A 20,550-nucleotide genomic window follows, 5' to 3' on the forward strand; every position below is an offset into this window, starting at 1 on the left:
CATCTCTACAAAAAAATTTAAAAATTACCGAGGTGTGGTGGCGTGTGCCTATAGTCCCAGCTACTCAAGAGGCTGAGGCAGGAAGACTGCTCAATCTCAGTTCAAGGTTATAGTGAGCTATGACAGCACCACTGCACTCCAGCCTGAGTGAAAGAGTGAGACTTTCTCTCAAAAAAAAAAAAAAAAAAAAGAAATGAAATCCCAGGCCGGGCAACAGAGTGAGACTCTGTCTCTACAAAAAATAAAATTAGCCGGGCATGGTGGCACACACCTGTGGTCCCAGCTACTTCTGAGGCTGAGGTAGGAGGATTACTTGAGCCCTGGAGGTCGGGGTGCAGTGAGCCGTTATTGTGCCACTGTCCATGCAACAGAGCGAGAACCTGTCTCAAATAAAAAAAAATAAAAAAAATTAAAAAAAAGGGCCAGGCATGGTGACTCATGCTGTAATCGCAGCACTTTGGGAGGCTGAGGCATGCAGATCACGAGGTCAAGAGATCAAGACCATCCTGGCTAACACAGTGAAACCTTGTCTCTACTAAAAATACAAAATAATTAGCCGGGCATGGTGGCACGTGCCTGTAGTCCCAGCTACTCAGGAGGCTGAGGCAGGAGAATCTCTTGAACCTGGGAGGCAGAGGTTGTAGTGAGCCGAGATAATGCCACTGCACTCCAGCCTGACGACAAGAGCGAGACTCCGTCTCAAAAAAAAAAAAAAGGAGGGAAAGAAAAGAAAGAAAAAGAAAAAGGGAAAGGAGAAAGGGAAAGGGAAGAAAGAAAAAAGGCACAGTGGAACCTTAAATGTATATTGCTAAGTGAAAGAAGACAGTCTGAAAAGGCTACATATGCTATAATTCCAACTATATGACATTTTGAAAATGCCAAAACTATATAGACAGTAAAAACATCAGTAGTTGCCAAGAAGTGGGTGTTGGGGGTGGGGATGAACAGGTGGAGCCCAGGGGATTTTTTAGACAGTGAAACTACCTTGAATGATCCTGTAAGGGTAGATATATGCTATCGTACATTTGTCAGTTCCACCGAATGTACAACACAAAGCTTGAATTCTAATGTAAATCATGGATTTTAGTTAATAATGTGTCAATATTGGCTCATCAATTGTTAACAAATGTGTCACAATAATGCAAGACTGGGGGAAAGAGGGAGGGAGTACTTAGAAACTCTCTGTACTTTCTGTTCAGTTTTTCTGTAATTCTAAAATTGCTCTACAAATTGTCTATTTATTAAAAACAAAGCCAAAAAAAGAATCCATGAGACACTGATAATGAACGGATAGATAAGCAGTTAAGAAGGGAGGGCTCAGGCGGGCACAGTGGCTCACACCTGTAATCCCAGCACTTTGGGAGGCCGAGGCAGGCAGATCACCAGGTCAGGAGTTTGAGACAAGCCTGACCAACATTGTGAAACCCTGTCTCTACTAAAAATACAAAAATTAGCTGGGCATGGTGGCGGGCACCTATAATCCCTGCTACCTAGGAGGCTGAGGCAGGAGAATCGCTTAAACCTAGGAGGCAGAGGTTGCAGTGAGCCAAGATTGCGCCATTGCTCTCCAGCCTGGGTGACAGAGCGAGACTCCATCTCGAAAAAAAAAAAGAAGGGAGGGCTCTTCCTTACAGTAGAATGCAGGTTGGTAATTGTGGAAAAAGTGGTGGAGTTGGGAAATTACCACTTTGCATAATTACCACTTTGCACTTAGCAGAGTCAAAACTCATGCAGTCAGGAATCATGAATGGCTGAGAAATTTATGGGGGAAATTTGACAAGGAACAAGACATTTGAAAGATCTCCAAGTGTCTAGCCACAGATTGTCTATTGGAGACACCAGGCAGTGGACTACCATGACCAAGTGACCAAAATTACTCATCTTCCAATGAATATCATACACCTCCAGATGTGACCTCTGAGGACACAACATCACTCACGTACTATTTCGGCTGTGGGTGCATAACCTGAATCTAATCATGAGGAAAGAGTAGATAAACCTAAATTGAAAAATATTCTATTGGCCAGGCACAGTGGCTCATGCCTGTAATCCCAGCACTTTGGGAGGCCAAGGCAGGAGGATCGCCCGAGGTCGGGAGTTCGAGACCAGCCTGGCCAGCATGGTGAAACCCTGTCTCTACTACTAATACAAAAATTAGCCGGGCGTTGGCTGGGCGTGGTGGCTCATGCCTGTAATCCCAGTACTTTGGGAGGCCAAGGCAGGCGGATTGCCTGAGCTCAGGAGTTCGAAACCAGCCTGGGCAACACAGTGAAACCCTGTCTCTACTAAAATTACAAAAAATTAGCTGGATGTGGTGGCAGGCGCCTGTAATCCCAGCTACTCGGGAGCCTGAGGCAGAAGAATCGCTTGAACCCGGGAGGCAGAGGTTGCAGTGAGCCAAGATCGTGCCATTGCACTCCAGCCTGGATAACAGAGCGAGATTCTGTCTCAAAAAAAAAAAAAAAAAAAAATTAGCCAGGAGTGGGTGGCAGGCACCTATAATCCCAGCTATTTGGGAAGCTGAGGCAGCTGAATCGCTTGAACCTGGGGGGTGGAGGTTGCAGTGAGCCGAGATCATGCCATTGTACTTCAACCTGGGCAACAGAAACTCCGTCTCAAAAAAAAAAAAAAGGAAAATATTCTACAAAATAAATGCAACAGATGATAAGTCACGAGCTGGATTCTAGTCTGGAGGAGGAAACAATTATAAAAGATATTATTAAAACAACTGGCAAAATTGGAATATAAACTGTAATTTCTTTTTCCTTTTTTTTGAGACGGAGTCTCGCCCTGTTGCCCAGGCTGGAGTGCAATGGCGCGATCTCGGCTCACAGCAACCTTCGCCTCCTGGGTTCAAGCGATTCTCCTGCCTCAGCCTCCTGAGTATCTAGGATTACAGCCGCATGCCTCTACACCCAGCTAATTTTTGTATTTTTAGTAGAGACGGAGTTTCACCATGTTGGCCAGGCTGGTCTCGAACCCCTGACCTCGTGATCCACCCACCTCGGCCTCCCAAAGTGCTGGGATTACAGGCGTGAGCCACTGTGCCCGGCCCTATAAACTGTAATTTCTGTCACTTCTAAATTTTCTGATTTTGATAACTACACTGTGAATACGTACATATTGTTATACACATTGAATACTGTTGCTCTTAGGAAATACACACTGATTAAGAGGTAAAGGGAAATAACAGGCAACTTACTGTCAAATAGTCCAGAAAAAAAATGTGTGTTTATGTGCTTGTATAATCACAGAGAAAAAGAGAGAATCATAAAACAGATGTAGCAAAATGTTAAAAATTGGTGAATGTGGGTAAAAGGTATATAGAAGTTCTATGTACTTTTTCCCATAAATTTGAAATTATCTGAAAACAAAAAGTTTTAAAAAGTATGTTAATCTATTTTCTTCTGGCATAAACTTCCAAAGCGTTGCTGTGGAAAAGTCTGATAACAATCTAAATTCATTCCCTTATAAGTAACTTATTCTTTCTGCCCAATTGTTCAACATATCTTTCAAGTGTAGTAATTCTCTTAGAATTTGTCTTGGTGTTGGGTGTTCAGAGTCAATACTCTGAGATACACAGTGTGCTCATTAAAATGTGTATTTTCAATTAATTTTTTTAATTTCAGTAAAGCTTTCTTGAACTATACAGCCTTTACTATTTGTTCATTCAGACAGTTGATGGTAAAATAAACTAAAGCCTGGCCAATATAGGGAGATCTTATCTCTACAAAAAAATTTTAAAATTAGCAGGGCATTGTGGTGTGCGACTGTGGTCTCAGCAACTCAGGAGGCTGAGGCAAGGGCATTGCTTGAGCTGAGGAGTTGGAAGCTGCAGCAAGCTATGATCATACACCACTGTACTCCAGCCTGAACAACAGAGTGAGACCCTGTCTCTATAAAATAATAAATAAATAAACTTTAAAACAGACTACAAATCTTAAAGTTCTATTATATAAAATAGTAACTTTATTATCCATTCATTCCAATATTTATTATCTATGATATGACAGGTATGCCTATTCTACAAAAATAAGAAATGGAAAATAATACCAAGTAGGTCAATTAATCATCTACTGAATTATTATTCCCCAAATGACTTCAGGTTGTTAGTAATACAGAGAAGCAGTATATTTTAGAGTGCTCAGTTTCTACCCATTATTTTGCCCTACAACTACCATTCTGTTTAATCTTAACACTTGAGTGGTACAATGAAGAACTATTCTTTAATATACATAAAATTCAGCCTGCTAAACACTCTTTAAGAATGAGATGAATATTAAACAACTGAAATTAATAAGTTAGAGATCCACTTCCCACTGTTTAAAAAGGCACTTAGCACTATATTGACAGTAGAGTCAAATTTATTTTCACAGTAGAGCCAATTTATTATTATGCCATACCAAATTTAAATCAGAAAAAAATCATAACTCAATTTTTAACATTTTAAGACTACTGAAGAGCCAGAAATAAACACTCAATAAGTATTATTAGATATATTACAGAACAATTTGAACAAAGATAATTATCTTACCATCTCCAAAAGTATAGCCTGAGTTTTAGCCTCTTTTTCTGCCTTTATTTCTTCTACTTCCTCAGCTGATCTTCCTTTGAAATCATCAATTTCTTCATCTGCTCCTATTCGACCACTCTGTTAAGACAGAAGTTACTGATGTATATATTTAAAGAATAAAAAAAATCTGAGAAACATAGAAGACATACTTTATTCTTAGTTATATCAAACATGCTAAAACAGTAACTGATCAAGGTTGCAGTGAGCTACAATCACACCACTGCACTCCAGCTGGGTGACACAGTGAGATCTTGTCTCTAAAAAAAAAAATTTTAATAATTAATTGGACAGCAACTGAGACAAACTTATAAACCTCCAAGAATTGATTTATATTAATTCTAAAATATTAGCCAAAGTGGGCTTCTGTTAAAATCAAAATAGGCCAGGCATGGTGGCTCATGCCTGTAATCCCAGCACTTTGGGAGACCACGCAGGTGGATCACTTGAGGTCAGGAGTTCGAGACCAGCCTGGCCAACACAGTGAAACCCCGTCTCTACTAAAAATACAAAAATTAGCTGGGCATGGTGGCATGCGCCTACAATCCCAGCAACTCAAGAAGCTGAGGCACGAGAATTGCTTGAATGAGGAAGGCAGAGGCCACAATAAGCCGAGATCCCACCACGCACTCCAGCCTAGGCAACAAAGTGAGACTCCATCTCAAAAAAATAAATAAATAAAAATAAATATTTATATGGACACTATTTATTATCCAATTCTAACTGCTGAATGAAGAGAAATGATCTGACAATTAAGCACCAATCCCAACCATAAAGACAAATTCAGCTTTGAGGAAGCCACATAAACCTTAAAATATGTGGGGGAACAGTCTGCGCTGTTTCACAGAAATTTCTGGGTTCTAGCCTGGCTCCAGAGTGTCCCCAGTTGAAAAGTTACCTCACAAGATAAGTTTAATTTGATGACACAAAAAACACTTTCCCAAGGTGTTCATGTAAGCTTCTAGAGCTAAGGTTGTCTCAGTAGAAAAGAAACTGAAGAAAGGAAATTAGAGAAATGAGAAGACAGCTAGAAAAATGAGTATCTCTGTGGAAAAGAAAAAGAACTCCAAACTTGTTGAATATAATTAAGCAAGATAATAATTCGGAAAAAAATTAACTTTAATAGATGAAAAAGATAAATCCATACAAATCATTAATATGAATGTACATTTAATCATAAGAGGGCTTTACTTACATCTAATTGTTCCCTTGTAGGTTCTGGTGATCGATCAGGGATTAATAAATCAGGAGGGTCATCAAATGGATCATCTAAAATCACTGTATGATTTATCCTTACAAAATAAATCCAAATCAAATGTTATACATTGAAGTTATTTCAGAATCCTATTTTATTTTAATAGATTACAAAAAATTACTTGATTATCTCTAAGGCCAAAAAAAACCCGTATTGCATATGGATATTACTAACCTAGATATACTTTCACAATGAGTGTTACTGTTTTGCATTGAGTGATACCATATTTATCACCCTGCACTACTTTAAGATGTAAACTAATATAACTGTCTAAATCTTAGTACTTTTGCCCTACTTCTCAATTAAAAAACTAAATTAAAGCATTAACAATTCCTCCAGCTGGGCGCAGTGGCTCATGCCTGTAATCCCAACACTTCAGGAGGCTGAGGTGGGTGGATCATGAGGTCAGGAGATCGTGACCATCCTGGCTAACATGGTGAAACCCCATCTCTACTAAAAATACAAAAAATTAGCCAGGTGTGGTGGCGGGCGCCTGTAGTCCTAGCTACTTGGGAGGCTAAGGCAGGAGAATGGCGTGAACCCGGAAGACAGAGCTTGCAGTGAGCCAAGATCGCGCCACTGCACCCCAGCCTGGGCGACAGCATGAGACTCCGTCTCAAAAAATAAATAAATAAATAATTCCTCCAAACGTAGTTATAAATAATTAGTACAAGTATAAAAATACAAAAAGTCCTTTTTATTATAAAGATTCTTACAGTCTTATATTAATTCACCTTTTGGGATTAGAATTATCCAGAAACCAGTCCTATGCATACCGTTCCTATCCATACCACTACGTGTTAAACATCTCAATATTAAAACATTCTAGTACATTCAGATAGCAAATTGTAACCATACCTGATATCCTGATATGGTACAAAGTCCTTGTCAACAAAGGTCTCATTAATTTTCTTAATTATGTCCATGCCTTCTGTCACCTCACCAAACACCGTATGGACACCATCAAGATAATCTAGATTTTCTCCTGTGGTGATAAGAAACTATAAAGAAGGACACATAATAAATACCATAAAAATAATACATAACTCAAACTGAAACCAGTTACAGACTGACAAAAAAATACACGAAACTTAAGAGTCCACATTTACTGCACCAATTCTTAGACACTTGTTACCAAAACTAAGTAAAAAGTACAAAGCTTATACTGGCATACCTCATTTTATTGCACTTTGCAGATACTGCATTTTTTACAATTAAGGATTTCTGGCAACCGTGTATTGAGTAAGTCTATTGGTGCCATTTTCCCAACAGCATATGCTCACTTCATGTTTCTGGCTCACATTTTGGTGATTTTCACAAGATTTCAAACTTTTTCATTACTATTGTATCTGTTATTACCATCTATAATCTTTGATCTTACTACCGCAATTGTTTTGGGGCACCACAAACTGTGCCCATATAAGATGGTGAACTTAATCCATAAATGTTGTATGTGTTCTGACTACTCCACCAACCAGCCATTCCCATCTTTCTCCCTCTCAGTGCTCCCTATTCCCCGAGACACAATACTGAAATGAGGCCAATTAACCCTACAAGAGACTCTTAAGTGTTCAAGTAAAAGGAAGAATGGCACATCTCTTACTTTAAATCAAAAGCTAAAAATGATTAAGCATAGTGAGAAAGGCACATTGAAAGCCAAGATAAGCGGAAAGCTAGGCCTCTAGTACCAAACAATAGCTGAGTTGTAAATGCAAAGGAAAAGTTCTTAAAGAAAATTAGAAGTGCTATTCCAGTGAACACATGAATGATAAAATGAAACAGGCTTACTGCTGATATGAAGAAGGTTTTAGTAATCTACATAGGTCAAACCAGCCACAACGATCCCTTAAGCCAAAGCCTAATTCCAAACAAGCCCTAACTTTCTTCAATTCTATAAAGGCTGAGAGAGGGAAGGTAGCTGCAAAAGAAAGTCTGAAGCTAGCAGAGGTTAATTCATGAAGTTTAAGGAAAGAGGCCAGGCGCAGTGAATTACTCCATCTCAAAAAAAAAAAAAAAAAGAAAAATTTAAGGAAAGAAGCTGTCTCCATAATTTAAAAGTGCAAGGTGAAGCAGCAAGTGCTGACACAGAAGCTACAGCAAGTGGCCAGGTGCAGTGGCTCATGCCTATGTAATCCCAGTGCTTTAGGAGGCCGAGGCAGGCAGATCACAAGCTCAGGAGTTCAAGACCAGCCTGACCAACATGGTGAAACCTTGTCTCCACTAAAAATACAAAAGTTAGCTAGGCATGGTGGCGTGTGCCTGTAATCCCAGCTACTCAGGAGGCTGAGGCAGGAGAATTGCTTGAACCCAGGAGGCAACGGTTGCAGTGAGCTGAGATCATGCCACTGCACTCCAGCCTGGGCAACAGAGTGAGAATCTGTCTCAAAAAAAAAAAAAAAAAGAAGCTGCAGCATGCATCAAGTTATCTGGAAGATCTAACTAAGATCACTGATGAAGATGACTTCATGAAATAACAAATTTTCCATGAAGATGAAACAGCCTTATATTGGAAGATGCCACTTAGGACTTTCACAGCTAGAGAGGAAAAGTCAATGCCTAGCTTCAAAGTTTCAAAGACAAGCTGACTCTTCTGTTACATGCTAATCCAGCTGGTGACTTTAGGTTGAAACCAATGCTCACTGACTATACCAAAAATCCCAGGGCCGTTAAGAATGATGCTAAATTGGCCGGGCGCGGTGGCTCACGCCTGTAATCCCAGCACTTTGGGAGGCCAAGGTGGGTGGATCACGAGGTCAGGAGATCAAGACCATCCTGGCTAACACGGTGAAACCCCGTCTCTACTAAAAATACAAAAAATTAGCTGGGCGTGGTGGCAGGCGCCTGTAGTCCCAGCTACTCGGGAGGCTGAGGCAGGAGAATGGCGTGAATCTGGGAGGTGGAGCTTGCAGTGAGCCAAGATTGTGCCACTGCACTCCAGCCTGGGCGACAGAGCAAGACTCCATCTCTTAAAAAAAAAAAAAAAAAAAAAAAAAGAGTGATGCTTAATCTATTCTGCCTGTGCTCTAGAAATGGAACAACAAAGCTTGGATGACAGCACATCTGTTTACAGCAGGGTTTATCAAATATTTTAAGATCACTGTTGAGACCTGCTGCTCAGAACAAAGATCCTTTTAAATATGACTGCTCTTTTAATAAGAAATCCTTTTAAAATGTTACTGCTCATTGACAATACTCCAGGTCACCCAGGAGCTCTGATGGATATGATGTACAAGGAAATTAATATTGTTTTCAGCTGTGCACAGTGGCTGACACCTGTAAACCCAGCACTTTGGGAGGCTGAGGCAGGTGGATCACTTGAGGCCAGTTCAAGACCAGCCTGGCCAACACAGTCAACATGGTGAAACCCCATAACTACTATAAATACAAAAAATCAGCCGGGCATAGTGGTGCACGCCTGTAATCCCAGCTACTCAGAAGGCTGAGGCAAGAGAACTGTTTGAACCCAGGAGGCAGAGGTTGCAGTGAGGTGAGACTGCACCACTGTACTCAACCTGGGTGACAGAGTGAGAATCTGTCTCAAAAAAAAAAAAAAAAATACTGTTTTCATGCCTGCTAACGTAACAGCCATTCTGCAGCCATGGATCGAAGAGTAATTTCAACTTTCAAGTATTACTATTTAAGAAATACAGCCTGACATGTGGCATGCACCTGTAGTCCCAGCTACTCAGGAGGCTGAGGTAGAAGGATCACTTGAGCAATGTAGTGAGGCCCCATCTCTAAAAATAAAAATAAAAAAAAATACATTTTGTGAGGCTATAGCTGCCATAGATGGTGATTCCTCTGATGGATATGGGCAAGTACATTGAAAACCTTCTGAAAAAGATTCACCATTCTAGATGTCATTAAGAACATTCGTGATTTGTGGGAGGAGGTCAAAATATCAACATTAACAGAAGTTAGGAAGAAGTAGATTCCAACCCTCATGGATGACTTTGAGTGGCTCAAGACTTCAGTGAAGGAAGTAACTGCAAATGTGGTGGAAACTGCAAGAGAATGAGAATTAGAAGTAGAGCCTGAAGATGGGACTGAATGCTGCAATCTCATGATCAAACCTGACCAGATATGGAGCTCCTTCTTAAGGATGAGCAAACAAAGTGGTTTTCTTCCTTTTTTTTTTTTTGTTTGAGACAGTCTTGCTGCATCGCCCAGGCTGGAGTGCAGTGGTGCAATGTCGGCTCACTGCAACCTCCACCTCCCAGGTGCAAGCAATTCTCCTGTCTCAGCCTCCCAAGTAGCTGGGACTACTGGCGCCTGCCACCACGCCGAGCTAATTTTTGCATTTTTAGTAGAGACGGGGTTTCACCATATTGGTCAGGCTGGTCACAAACTCCTGACCTCAGGTGATCCGCCCACCTCAGCCTCCCAAAGTGGTGGGATTACAGGCATGAGCCACTGCACCCAGCCAAGTGATTTACTGAGATGGAATCTACTCCTGGTGAAGATGCTATGATAATTGTTGAAATGACAACAAAAGATTTAGGATAGTACATAAACTTGGCTGATACAGTAGTAGCAGGGTTTGAGAGGATTGACTTCAATCTTAAAAGAATTCTACTAAATGCTATCCAACAGCATCGTATGATACACAGAAATCTTTCATGAAAGGAAGAGTCCATCAACATGGCAAACTTCTGTTGTCTTATTTATTTATTTATTTGCAAGACAAGGTCTGTCACCCAAGCTGGAGTGCAGTGGTACAATCACAGCTCACTGCACCCTTGACCTCCTGGGCTCTAGTGATCCTCCCACCTCAGCTTCCCAAGAAGCAGGAACTACAGCCCTGTACCACCATGCTCAGCTAATTTTTGTATTTTTTTGTGGAGATGGGGTTTTCACCATGTTTCCTGGGCTGGTCTCGAAATCCTGAGCTCAACCCATCTGCCTGCCTTGCCCCCGCAAAGTACTGGGATTACAGATGTATGCTACCGCGCCAGTCAGTTGTCTTATTTTAAGAAGCTGCCACAGTCACCCCAACCTTCAGCAATCACCACCCTGATTAGGCAACGGCCATCAACATCAAGGCAAGACCCTTCACCAGCAAAAAGATTATGATTTACTGAAGGCTCAGATGATCACAAGCACTTTTTAGTAATAAAGTATTTTTTGGTCAGCCACGGTGGCTCACACCTGTAATCCCAGCACTTTGGGAGGCCAAGGCAGGTGGATCACCTGGGGTGAAGAGTTTGAGACCAGCCTGGCCAACAGGCAAAACCCCGTCTCTACGAAAAATACAAAAAGTAGCCAGGCATGGTGGCGGGCATCTGTAATCCCACTACTCGGGAGGCTGAGGCAGGAGAATCGCTTGAACCTGAGAGGCGGAGGTTGCAGTGAGCCGAGATCACACCACTGCACTCCAGCCTGGCCGACAGAGCAAGACTCTGTCTCTAAATAAATAAAATAAAATAAAATAAAACAAAATACTTAGACAAGCCATGACTCAACTTCATGTGTATATAGTAGAAAATAGAAGTACCTACTCTAACAAGTAGGTAATTGGGAGAATTAACAGGGTCATTGGGAGAATTAAACAAGACAATGAATAGAAGGTACTCTGCGTAATGTTTTTAAAAAAGTAAGAAATACTGAAAAACGGCCAGGCGCGGTGGCTCACGCCTGTAATCCCAGCACTTTGGGAGGCCAAGGCAGGCGGATCATGAGGTCAAGTGATTGAGACCATCGTGGCCAACATGGTGAAACCCCGTCTCTACTAAAAACATAAAAATTAGCCAGGTGTTGTGGCAGGCGCATGTAATCCCAGCTATTCTGAAGGCCGAGGCAGGAGAATTGCTTGAACCCGGGAAGGAGAGGTTGCAGTGAGCCGAGATTGTGCCATTGCACTCCAGTCTGGGAGACAGAGTGAGACTACATCTCATAAAAATAAATAAATTAATTAAATAAAAAGAAATACTGAAAAATGAGCCACAAATGTGAAGTGATAATCACGGATGGTGGAGTTGTAGGTAATGTTTTTCTTTGTACTTTTCTGTATTTTCTCAATTCTTCACAATGGGAATGCTTTACATTTAAAAGAAGAAAATAATATTTTTTAATATAGAAAAAGTGCATTTTTTCCCCTAACACACATTTCTGATTGAAACCCTCTAAGCCTTACTGGATAGTTTAAAAAATAACTCTGTGGGCTCCTTCCAGTCCTTCATTTCTAAGCAAATCTCATATTCTTACTCATTTCCTAACCTGAGATCCATGTTGATCACTGCCATTATTCACCATGGACACTGTGCCTTTCTTCTTGTGCTTAATTCTTGGGACTTTTTCTGCCTCAAAAAAGCTTGCTTGATCACCATACAGTTGGCTGAAAAAACATATAAGGTTATAAATGTAAGTACTCTCAAAATGAAATACAGAAGTACTAGTAACATACAGGGTTATCAATTATTTCTTTACAGAAATGCCAACAGAATTCAAAATATTACTTTTTTTTTTCCTAGATATTTAGGGAACTTGGGGGAAAAAATCTAAATTTAAACCATATTTTAAAATGCAGATTGAAGCATGAGCAATTATATTTTTCCTCATTTAAGAATAAAAGAATTTGTTCTGCCCTTCCAGAGGTTAAAAATAAATAAATAAATAAATAAAACAACTTACCCAAAGATAGACTCTCCTCCACGGCCAGTCCCTGTAGGATCGCCAGTTTGTATGATAAAATCCCTCTGTAATATGTAGGATCCTTTGTTAATTCACAGAGTTTGTGAGACAGTTCCAATAACAAAGGAAATGACTAATATCTACCAACTCACCTGTACATTGTGAATAAGGCAATAATTGTAATATTTTATTTTGCACAGTTTCAAGAAATTCAAGCAGGCTGAAAGAAAGTAAATACCAAATTTATCACAGTAATCCACAAACACATTTTTAAATAAGTAAAGCCACAGTAAAATGTAATTTCTAAATCACTATTAAAAGAAAAAAAAAGTCAAATGTCCAAAGCTATAAAAAAGGGCAATAGGCCGGGCGCTGGCTCACACCTGTAATTGCAGCGCTTTGGGAGGCGGAGGTGAGTGGATCACTTGAGGTCAGGAGTTTGAGACCAGCCTGGCCAATATGGTGAAACCCTGTCTCAACTAAAAATACCAAAAAAATTAGCCACGCATGGTGGCGGGCACCTGTAATCCCAGCTACTAGGGAGACTGAGGCAGGTGAATCACTTGAACCCAGGAGGTGGAGGTTGCAGTGAACCAAGATCGCACCACTGCACTCCAGTCTGGGCAATAGAGCGAGACTCCATCTCAAAATAAAATAAAATAAAATAAAATAAAAGGGCAATAAGTCTAGAAAAAAACATTTTAAATTAACTTTTTTTTTTCTTTAATAGGAGTTTTGGGGCATCTGGGCTAATACAGAAAAGTGACACTTATAAGCAACATTTACTGATGGATTGATTTTATTACAAGAAAAAAGAACACTTAAAGAGCATATTGTAGTAGAAAAGGATCTAGCAGAATATATAAAAATGGATACGGATTATATCAATTAGGAAAAAGTCAAACACCCAGGGTCATTTTTTAAATAATAGTTAAACAGCCCTTTATAAAAATCCATACACTTATGAACAACCTTTCTCATACAAATTAATCTGCTTATCCAATAAACATTTACTGAGTACCTTCTAGATGCCTGACACTGCCATCACAAATGCCATTAAACTGTGGTCCCTGCTCCCAAAAAGTTCACAGTCTAGTCGTGGAAAGACACATTAACAAGTTCTTAAGGCACTAAGTTAGAAACCAGACAGACAGTAAGATATATGAGGCAATCCCTGCCCTCAAAAAGCTTACATTAAATTAGGGTCCTTACATCTGAACACAAGTAGTTACATACTGGACATATCTAATTAATAACATGTGTGCCACTTATTTAAAATGGTAAAAAAAAGTAGTTTTAAAAATTCCGCAAGAGTTCAAAAGATTGTTTCTGGCTAGGGAAATTACAAAACCTCAGCGAAGGTTAAGGCAAGCATTAAAAGAACTGGACTAGCAGAGAGTGAAGGGTGAGCATTTTAGGTCTGGAAGACTATGAAAAGGCCTGTAAGTGGAAATTTAAATGTTTTAGGGGAGGTCCAAAACACTAAAGTTCTGTAATAGTCTGGTATTACACAGTAATAGAGGATGAAAAGACTGGAGAGATAAGATGGGGCTGAGCTGTTGAAGAGTGCTGAATATCAGTCTTGCAGTTGTTTTTCTTGAATATATTTCTGGGCTTCATGTTTAACAGATGGGGTGGTCCTTTTACTAGAAACAAAAATAATGAATTTAGGCAATGATCATCAATGGCTGCCAAAATCTTTAGGTCTTTCATCAAAATCCGATGGGAACAATTTATAAGCGCAACAAGGCCTTAACCCACTGACCAATTTTAACATCACAGAAAGAGCCAACCAGACATCAAGTGCCCCCTGAATGTGATGCAGCTGAAAGTACACACTATCTTATATGAAATATTCTTGCCAAAAACATTAAACTGGAACCTAATCAAGGCTCTGAAGCTAAAGAACAATTTACAGGAAACAGGGGACACAAAAATATGTTAATGCACCCAGTAAATAATCAGTCGAATCCAAAACAAGAGAAATTCTACAAGACAAAGCACCCAGGTTCTTTCTCAAATTTTTTTTCAAGAAAAAAAGGGGGAGAACCAATAGATCAAACATATATGAGACATTTTAACCAATATATGGATTTTGGGTCCTAATTTAAATCACCATATTTTTTAGAAGTTTATGAGATAATAAGAAAGTTTAAATGATACTAAAAATTATTGCTAGTTTTTTCAAAGTGTGATAAGATTTGCGGTTCTGTTTTTTTGTTCTTTTTTACAACTTTTTCTCTTTTCTTTAGTATTTTTCCCTTTTCCCTGTCAAGTTTTTTTTTTTTTTTTAACCTGTCACTTATGTGGTACTTAAGCTCATAGTTCCATTTTTTCTTGTTTTTTTAAAGAGACGTTATATTTTAGAAATACATACTGAAGTAATTACAGATTAAATAGATGCACTGGAGGTGGGGGTATTATAAATGAAGCAAGATTGGCTATGTGTTCACAGATGTTAAACAAAGCTGGTCATGTGGACATGAGAGTTCATTTACATGATTCTACATCTGTGTTTTAAATTTTCTATAATAAAAAGTTAAGAAAGAAAAGGAAGAAAGAATGGAAGGTAGGTAAGTCTGGGTATGTTGATCATAGATTGATAAGTGGGTATAAATATAGCAGGTACACATGTAAGCACATCTGTCCAGTCATATGCTTACAAATATGTACAGGGGATGGACTTATGTTTTGGTGTTATGGGCTTATCTTTGCAGAACCACTGCTTGTTAATTGGGTGGGGTAGCTCTACACCCCTTTATTTCCTCATAACTCTGGGAAAAGAGGCCCATTTATTTTGCCAGGTGCTACTCTACATGGGCAGAGCGTCAAAGGAACTCAAAGAAAAGCAAAATCAAGAGATAAAAAACAAAATTCCCTATAATATTCTTTGAAACACTCGATCCAGCCACTCGATCCAAGCTTACCCCAGTATTATGAGGCAACCAATTATTTTGTTTATGCCAGTTTGAGTTGGGTTTCTATCACTTGCACAAAGGGTCCTAACTAATACAACACATTTATATCCATTAGTCATTATAATGAACCTCCAGTGTGTGCCCTAAAAGTAGCAGACATTGTACTGGGTACTCAGGATATAGAGATGATAATTATGGTATAGTTCCTGCTCTCATTGGAGTTTACATTCTTGAGCGAGGACACGCTTGTAAACAACACCAGGATAATAGGTAAATGTTAAAATAAAATGTGTCATGTGGTTTATAAAAGACCTAAGACAGAGCAGAGGAAACCTCAGGTAACTCTGCTTAGAAAGGAGGGAGAGCTTCAAAGAAGAGATGATGCTTGATCTGAGATTTAGATAATAAGTAGTAAGTTTGCCAGAAGGACAATAGTGGAGAGGAATATTGTTTAGAAGAAACAGCAAAAGAATGGTAACAATGGTACGGGAGAGTTTAGTGTTTTCGCCAGGTGGAGAGGAGGGAGGAATAGCTGCGTGCGGGGGAAAGCGGAGCACGGCAGGAGGTAGTTATTGTACAATATTGCAACTTATTTCACCTTCTTTGATAAGGCTCTGCATTCCATGTGGGTAGGACCCTGCTTGTAACTAATCTCTCCTGGTCTCAGTTTCTTCCTGACTCTGATACATTCTCCACACCGCTGCCTATTATCTTCTCAAAACGAGTATGCCATGCCTCAATCCTACTTTCAAAGTCCTCAAGGACTCTGATCATCAGTAGGGCACACAAGACTATTCACGACTGACCTAGGCGTATCTGACCACACTCGAGTCTACCATCCCACGACTCACACCAGTCCTTCCAGCCACACCAAACTACTTGCCGTTTCCAGAAAATTCCAAACAAAGAAAGTCCAAGCTAAGAAAACCCTCATTCCCATTCATCTTTGAAAGAACTAGTTCAAGTGTTCTATATAGTATTCGCTAGCTTTGCTTCTTCCCACCCCCCACCAAAGAAGCAGCCCTCCTCTGGTTTCCATGGCAACTTACACATTCTTCTACCATAACACATAGAAAACTAAAATGGGTTCCTGTGTCTGCTTCCCCCAATGGAAAAATCAGACCCTCGGGGGCAAGAAGCCAAGCCCAGTGCCTCGAAGGCTCAGTCCACACTCCAGACAACCTCTTCCTCCTCCACCTAAGCGGTATGCCCACACTCGCTGCGCCAAGCACACCCTAATGCCTTCATCAAGATTTAACCGATTACACACCAAGCAATAGTTCCTATGTTCCTCTCACGAGTAAACACAATAAAGGCACAAAAGCTATGGGTATTGTATGTGCAGCTCGAATCACACACACACACGCCCCACACACACTCCCAAAGGCAATTAATGACCGCAAGCACCCTCCACCGGACTGGCCAACACAAAATACAGGAGAAGGGCTGCCAAGGCTCAAACGAATTCCCGTCACAAAAACTTTTCTAGCCAAGGCCGGTTAATAAAATAGCCCAGTCGCGGGCACCAGCAGCCCAGAAGCTCGAGCTCTAGCCAATCTCTGCCCTGGACTGCGCAGAGAAGGGAAAGTAGGGAGACAAGCTCGGGGGCCCCGGCGACAGGTTAGTGGGGCTCAAGCCTCACCACGCGGCCGTTCCTCGGTGTACAAGTCGATGACGACGTCGCCTAAAGTGGTCTCCAGTAGAACCGCCATGGCGCCCGCTCCTCCTCCGCTACAAACCCCGGGGGGGGGTGACAGGCGCAGGCCGTCGGCGTCGTCTACGCCACGCGTCACCCTCGGCGCGACCCCTTTTGCGTCATCTCGCCGGCGCCGCCCCCGGTTCCGGGCAGTTTCTTCCGGTCGGCGTGCGGGCGCCGGGCTGCCCAGCTGACTTACAGTTCGGGTTGGTCCCGCCCCCGGCGCGTCCGTTTTGAAAATCCTGGTCCGCCCTTGGCGATTTTGGTGGAAGCGTGTCCCTCAGAACGGTCTCAGTATAGTGTTTTGTGCCCCGTTTGTGTCCGTCTCAAGAGCAGAGCGGCCCTCCGCGCGGCCCTTTTATCCACCAGGGGGCGCCCGCGGCGGGATCTTCTCTCCACCTATTTGGGCGGACTCCTCCGGGTTTCCTCGTCAGTCTCCTTTTCGCAAAACAACTTTGGGCCTCTACTAGGGGTTTCCGATTCTAAGAACTAACATTTTGTTTTGTTTTCTGTTTTGAGACAGGGTCTCGCTCTGTTGCCCAGGCTGGAGTGCAGTGGCGCGATCTCGGCTCACTGCAACCTCCACCTCCCGGGCTCCAGCGATTTTCCTGTCTCAGCCTCCCAAGTGACCACAGGCGCGCGCCACCACGCCCGGCTAATTTTGTTCTTTTATTTTTTGTAGAGATGGCGGTGGGGGGAGGTGGTCTCACTATGTTGCTCAGACTGGTCTCAAACTCCTGAGCTCAAGGAGTTCGAACTCTCCCCGCCTTGGCCTCCCGAAGTGCTGGGATTACTGGCGTGAGCCACTGCGCCTGGCCAAAACTAACATTTTGCCATGCAAGTTTATTCCCCAGACACTCTTCTGGGCAAGCCTGTCACTCTCTCTTATGACATTTTACACATAATCTCCAATAACTTCACATCTGACGAAAAGCCAAAGCTTTTTTTTTTTTTTTTTTTTGAGACGGAGTCTCGCTCTGTCGCCCAGGCTGGAGTGCAGTGGCGCGATCTCGGCTTACTGCAAGCTCCGCCTCCCGGGTTCACCCCATTCTCCTGCCTCCGCCTCCCGAGTTGCTGGGGCTACAGGTGTCCGCCATCACGCCCGGCTAATTTTTTGTGTTTTTAGTAGAGACGGGGTTTCACCGTGTTAGCCAGGATGGTCTCGACCTCCTGACCTCGTGGATCCGCCCGCCTCCGCCTCCCAAAGTGCTGGGATTACAGGCGTGAGCCACCGCACCCGGCGGAAAAGCCAAAGCTTTTATAATGGCTTACAAGATCCTCTCCTACCCCATCCTACGCCATCTTCTTATTTCCTCTGAAGCCACACTAGACAGTTTGCTATTCCCTGAACACTGCTGACATACTCCTGCCCCAGGGCCTTTTCACTTGCCTTGGTTGAGGGACCTCTTCCTCCAGTTATTTGTATGGCTCCCATTCACCTCCTTCAGGCGCTTTGGCGTCGGTCACCCTGTCAGTGAGGCCCTCCGTGGCTGCCATAATTAAAATTAACCCCACAGACACTTTTCTTTTTCTCCATATAGCTTTTTCTCCAGAGTACATTTTACAATCTAACATGCTATTTACGAATTTGTTTATGTTTGTTTATTGTTACTAGAATGTGTGTTCCAGGATATTCCATCTTGTCTGTTTTGTTTAAAGCTATATCCCTAATGCATACGACAGCCTGGTACACAATGTGCAAATAAATGTTTGTTGAATGAATAAATATGGTTTTTCGGTTTGGGTTTTTTTTTTTTTTTTGAGACGGAGTCTCGATCTGTTGCCCAGGCTTGAGTGCAGTGGTGCGATTTCAGGTCACTACAACCTCCGCCTCCTGGGTTCAAGCGATTCTCCTGCCTCAGCCTCCCCAGTAGCTGGGGCTACAGGTGCCCGCCACAGCGACTGCCACCACAATATTCATGGCTGGGCGTGGTGGCTCATGCCTGTAATCCCAGCACTTTGGGAGGCCGAGGTGGGCGGATCACCTGAGGTCAGGAATTTGAGACCAGCCGCGCCCATCATGGTGAAACCCCGTCTCTAATAAAAAATACAAAAAAAAAAAAAAACAAAAACAACTAGCTGGGTGTGGTAGCGCATGCCTGTAATCCCAGCTACCCAGGAGGCTGAGGCAGGAGAATTGCTTGAACACGGAAGGTGGAGGTTGCAGTGAGCCGGGATTGCGCCACTGCACTCCAGCCTGGGTGACAGAGCAAGACTCCGTCTCCAGGAAAAAAAAAAAAAAAGTGCTCCCATACCATGTTCCATTTATGCCTGATATGTGTTTAAGGGTTAAAAGTAAAGCCAACAAAGGGAATCCTAAGACTGTGAGTTCTGGGTCATTGTAAGGTTCCTCAGTGCTGTTAAACTGAGCAAACCATTTAGGACAGACCCAACAATTAGTCTTGTTGTAGAAATGGGCCATGGCGGATATTGTAGGAGCTAAAGGGTGTGACGTATTACTAAGTCCCATAAAAAATCCTAACAGACCTAGTGATAGTAAAACTCTCATGTTTACTGTCGGTTAATAACTGTTATTCCTGCTGTGAGGATAGTAATTAAGCAAAGTGCTACAGTAATTGAGATTCTGTTCGATATTACACCCTGAGGGTGCTATAGTATATAGTAATACTTGGCTTAAAAGGAGAGGTAGAAATGGCAAAAAGTATTTGGTGAGGTAGAGGCGAGACTAAGGTGAGTGGTTCTTACTCCGTTACTTATCTTTTGTGATTTTCAGCTTATGGTCTCCTACTTCTTCGCATTGATATTCAGGTCATTTCTCTGGGCTGTCAGGGGTTGCTGCCTCAGCTTTCCAGGCTTTGACTCGAGTGTGATGTATCCAAAAGTTGATTCCTGTAACTTTTATTGCTGAGGGAGTTGAAAGAACGGTGTAAGGCCCTTCCCAGCTTGGGCTTAGGAAGAGAGAGAAGGGAGAGCCTTCACCAGTACCAATCTCCTGGGTTAAATAGAGGTGGTCCAATTTCCTGGGGTTGGGGCTTTGCTAATTGTGCTAATTCCTGTTGCAAGTGAGCCAGAGAAGTTACCTGCTTGACTAGCTCAGAGGTTTCTTGATCTAATAGAAAATCATTGGTAAACAAAGGTCGTCCATACAGCATCTCAAAAGGGCTAAGACCAAGTTTGGAAGGGGTATTTTTTATTCGTAGTAAGGCCATAAGAAGAAGAGTGACCCAAGGAAGGTGAGTTTCTTGGGATAATTTTCTGATGTGTCTCTTGATCATATCATTAGTTTTCGCTACCTTTCCTGAGGATGGGGGTCTTCAAGCACAGTGGAGATGGTATTCTATGCCTAGTGCTTTTGAGACCCCCTTGTGTGACAGCTGCCTTAAATGAGGGTCCATTGTCACTTTGAAGATACCTAGGTAGACCAAAGCGGGGAGTTATTTCATTAACTAACACTTTTATTACCTCAGAGGCTTTTTCTGTACGGCATGGGAATGCCTCTACCCAGTTAGTGAAGGTGTCT

General features: G+C 41.9%; 1 protein-coding gene across 1 annotated transcript in view; it reads right to left on the reverse strand.

The window, feature by feature from the left end:
• The window catches only part of PPIL4 (peptidylprolyl isomerase like 4), a 42,724-nt gene extending 24,144 nt beyond the window's left edge, over positions 1 to 18,580 (reverse strand). Inside the window, exons 1-7 of the mRNA XM_031012544.2 lie at positions 17,016 to 18,580; positions 12,608 to 12,675; positions 12,456 to 12,520; positions 12,042 to 12,159; positions 6,684 to 6,826; positions 5,766 to 5,862; positions 4,535 to 4,651 (exon numbers count right to left, since the gene is read on the reverse strand). Of these exons, the coding sequence (XP_030868404.1) occupies positions 4,535 to 4,651; positions 5,766 to 5,862; positions 6,684 to 6,826; positions 12,042 to 12,159; positions 12,456 to 12,520; positions 12,608 to 12,675; positions 17,016 to 17,085 (678 nt within the window). The 5' untranslated portion in view covers positions 17,086 to 18,580. The remainder of the gene's footprint in view (positions 1 to 4,534; positions 4,652 to 5,765; positions 5,863 to 6,683; positions 6,827 to 12,041; positions 12,160 to 12,455; positions 12,521 to 12,607; positions 12,676 to 17,015) is intronic.
• Positions 18,581 to 20,550: the final 1,970 nt, after the last annotated feature.

Source organism: Gorilla gorilla, chromosome 5 (genome assembly GCF_029281585.2).
Source record: "Gorilla gorilla gorilla isolate KB3781 chromosome 5, NHGRI_mGorGor1-v2.1_pri, whole genome shotgun sequence".
Taxonomy (NCBI): Eukaryota; Metazoa; Chordata; class Mammalia; order Primates; family Hominidae; genus Gorilla; species Gorilla gorilla.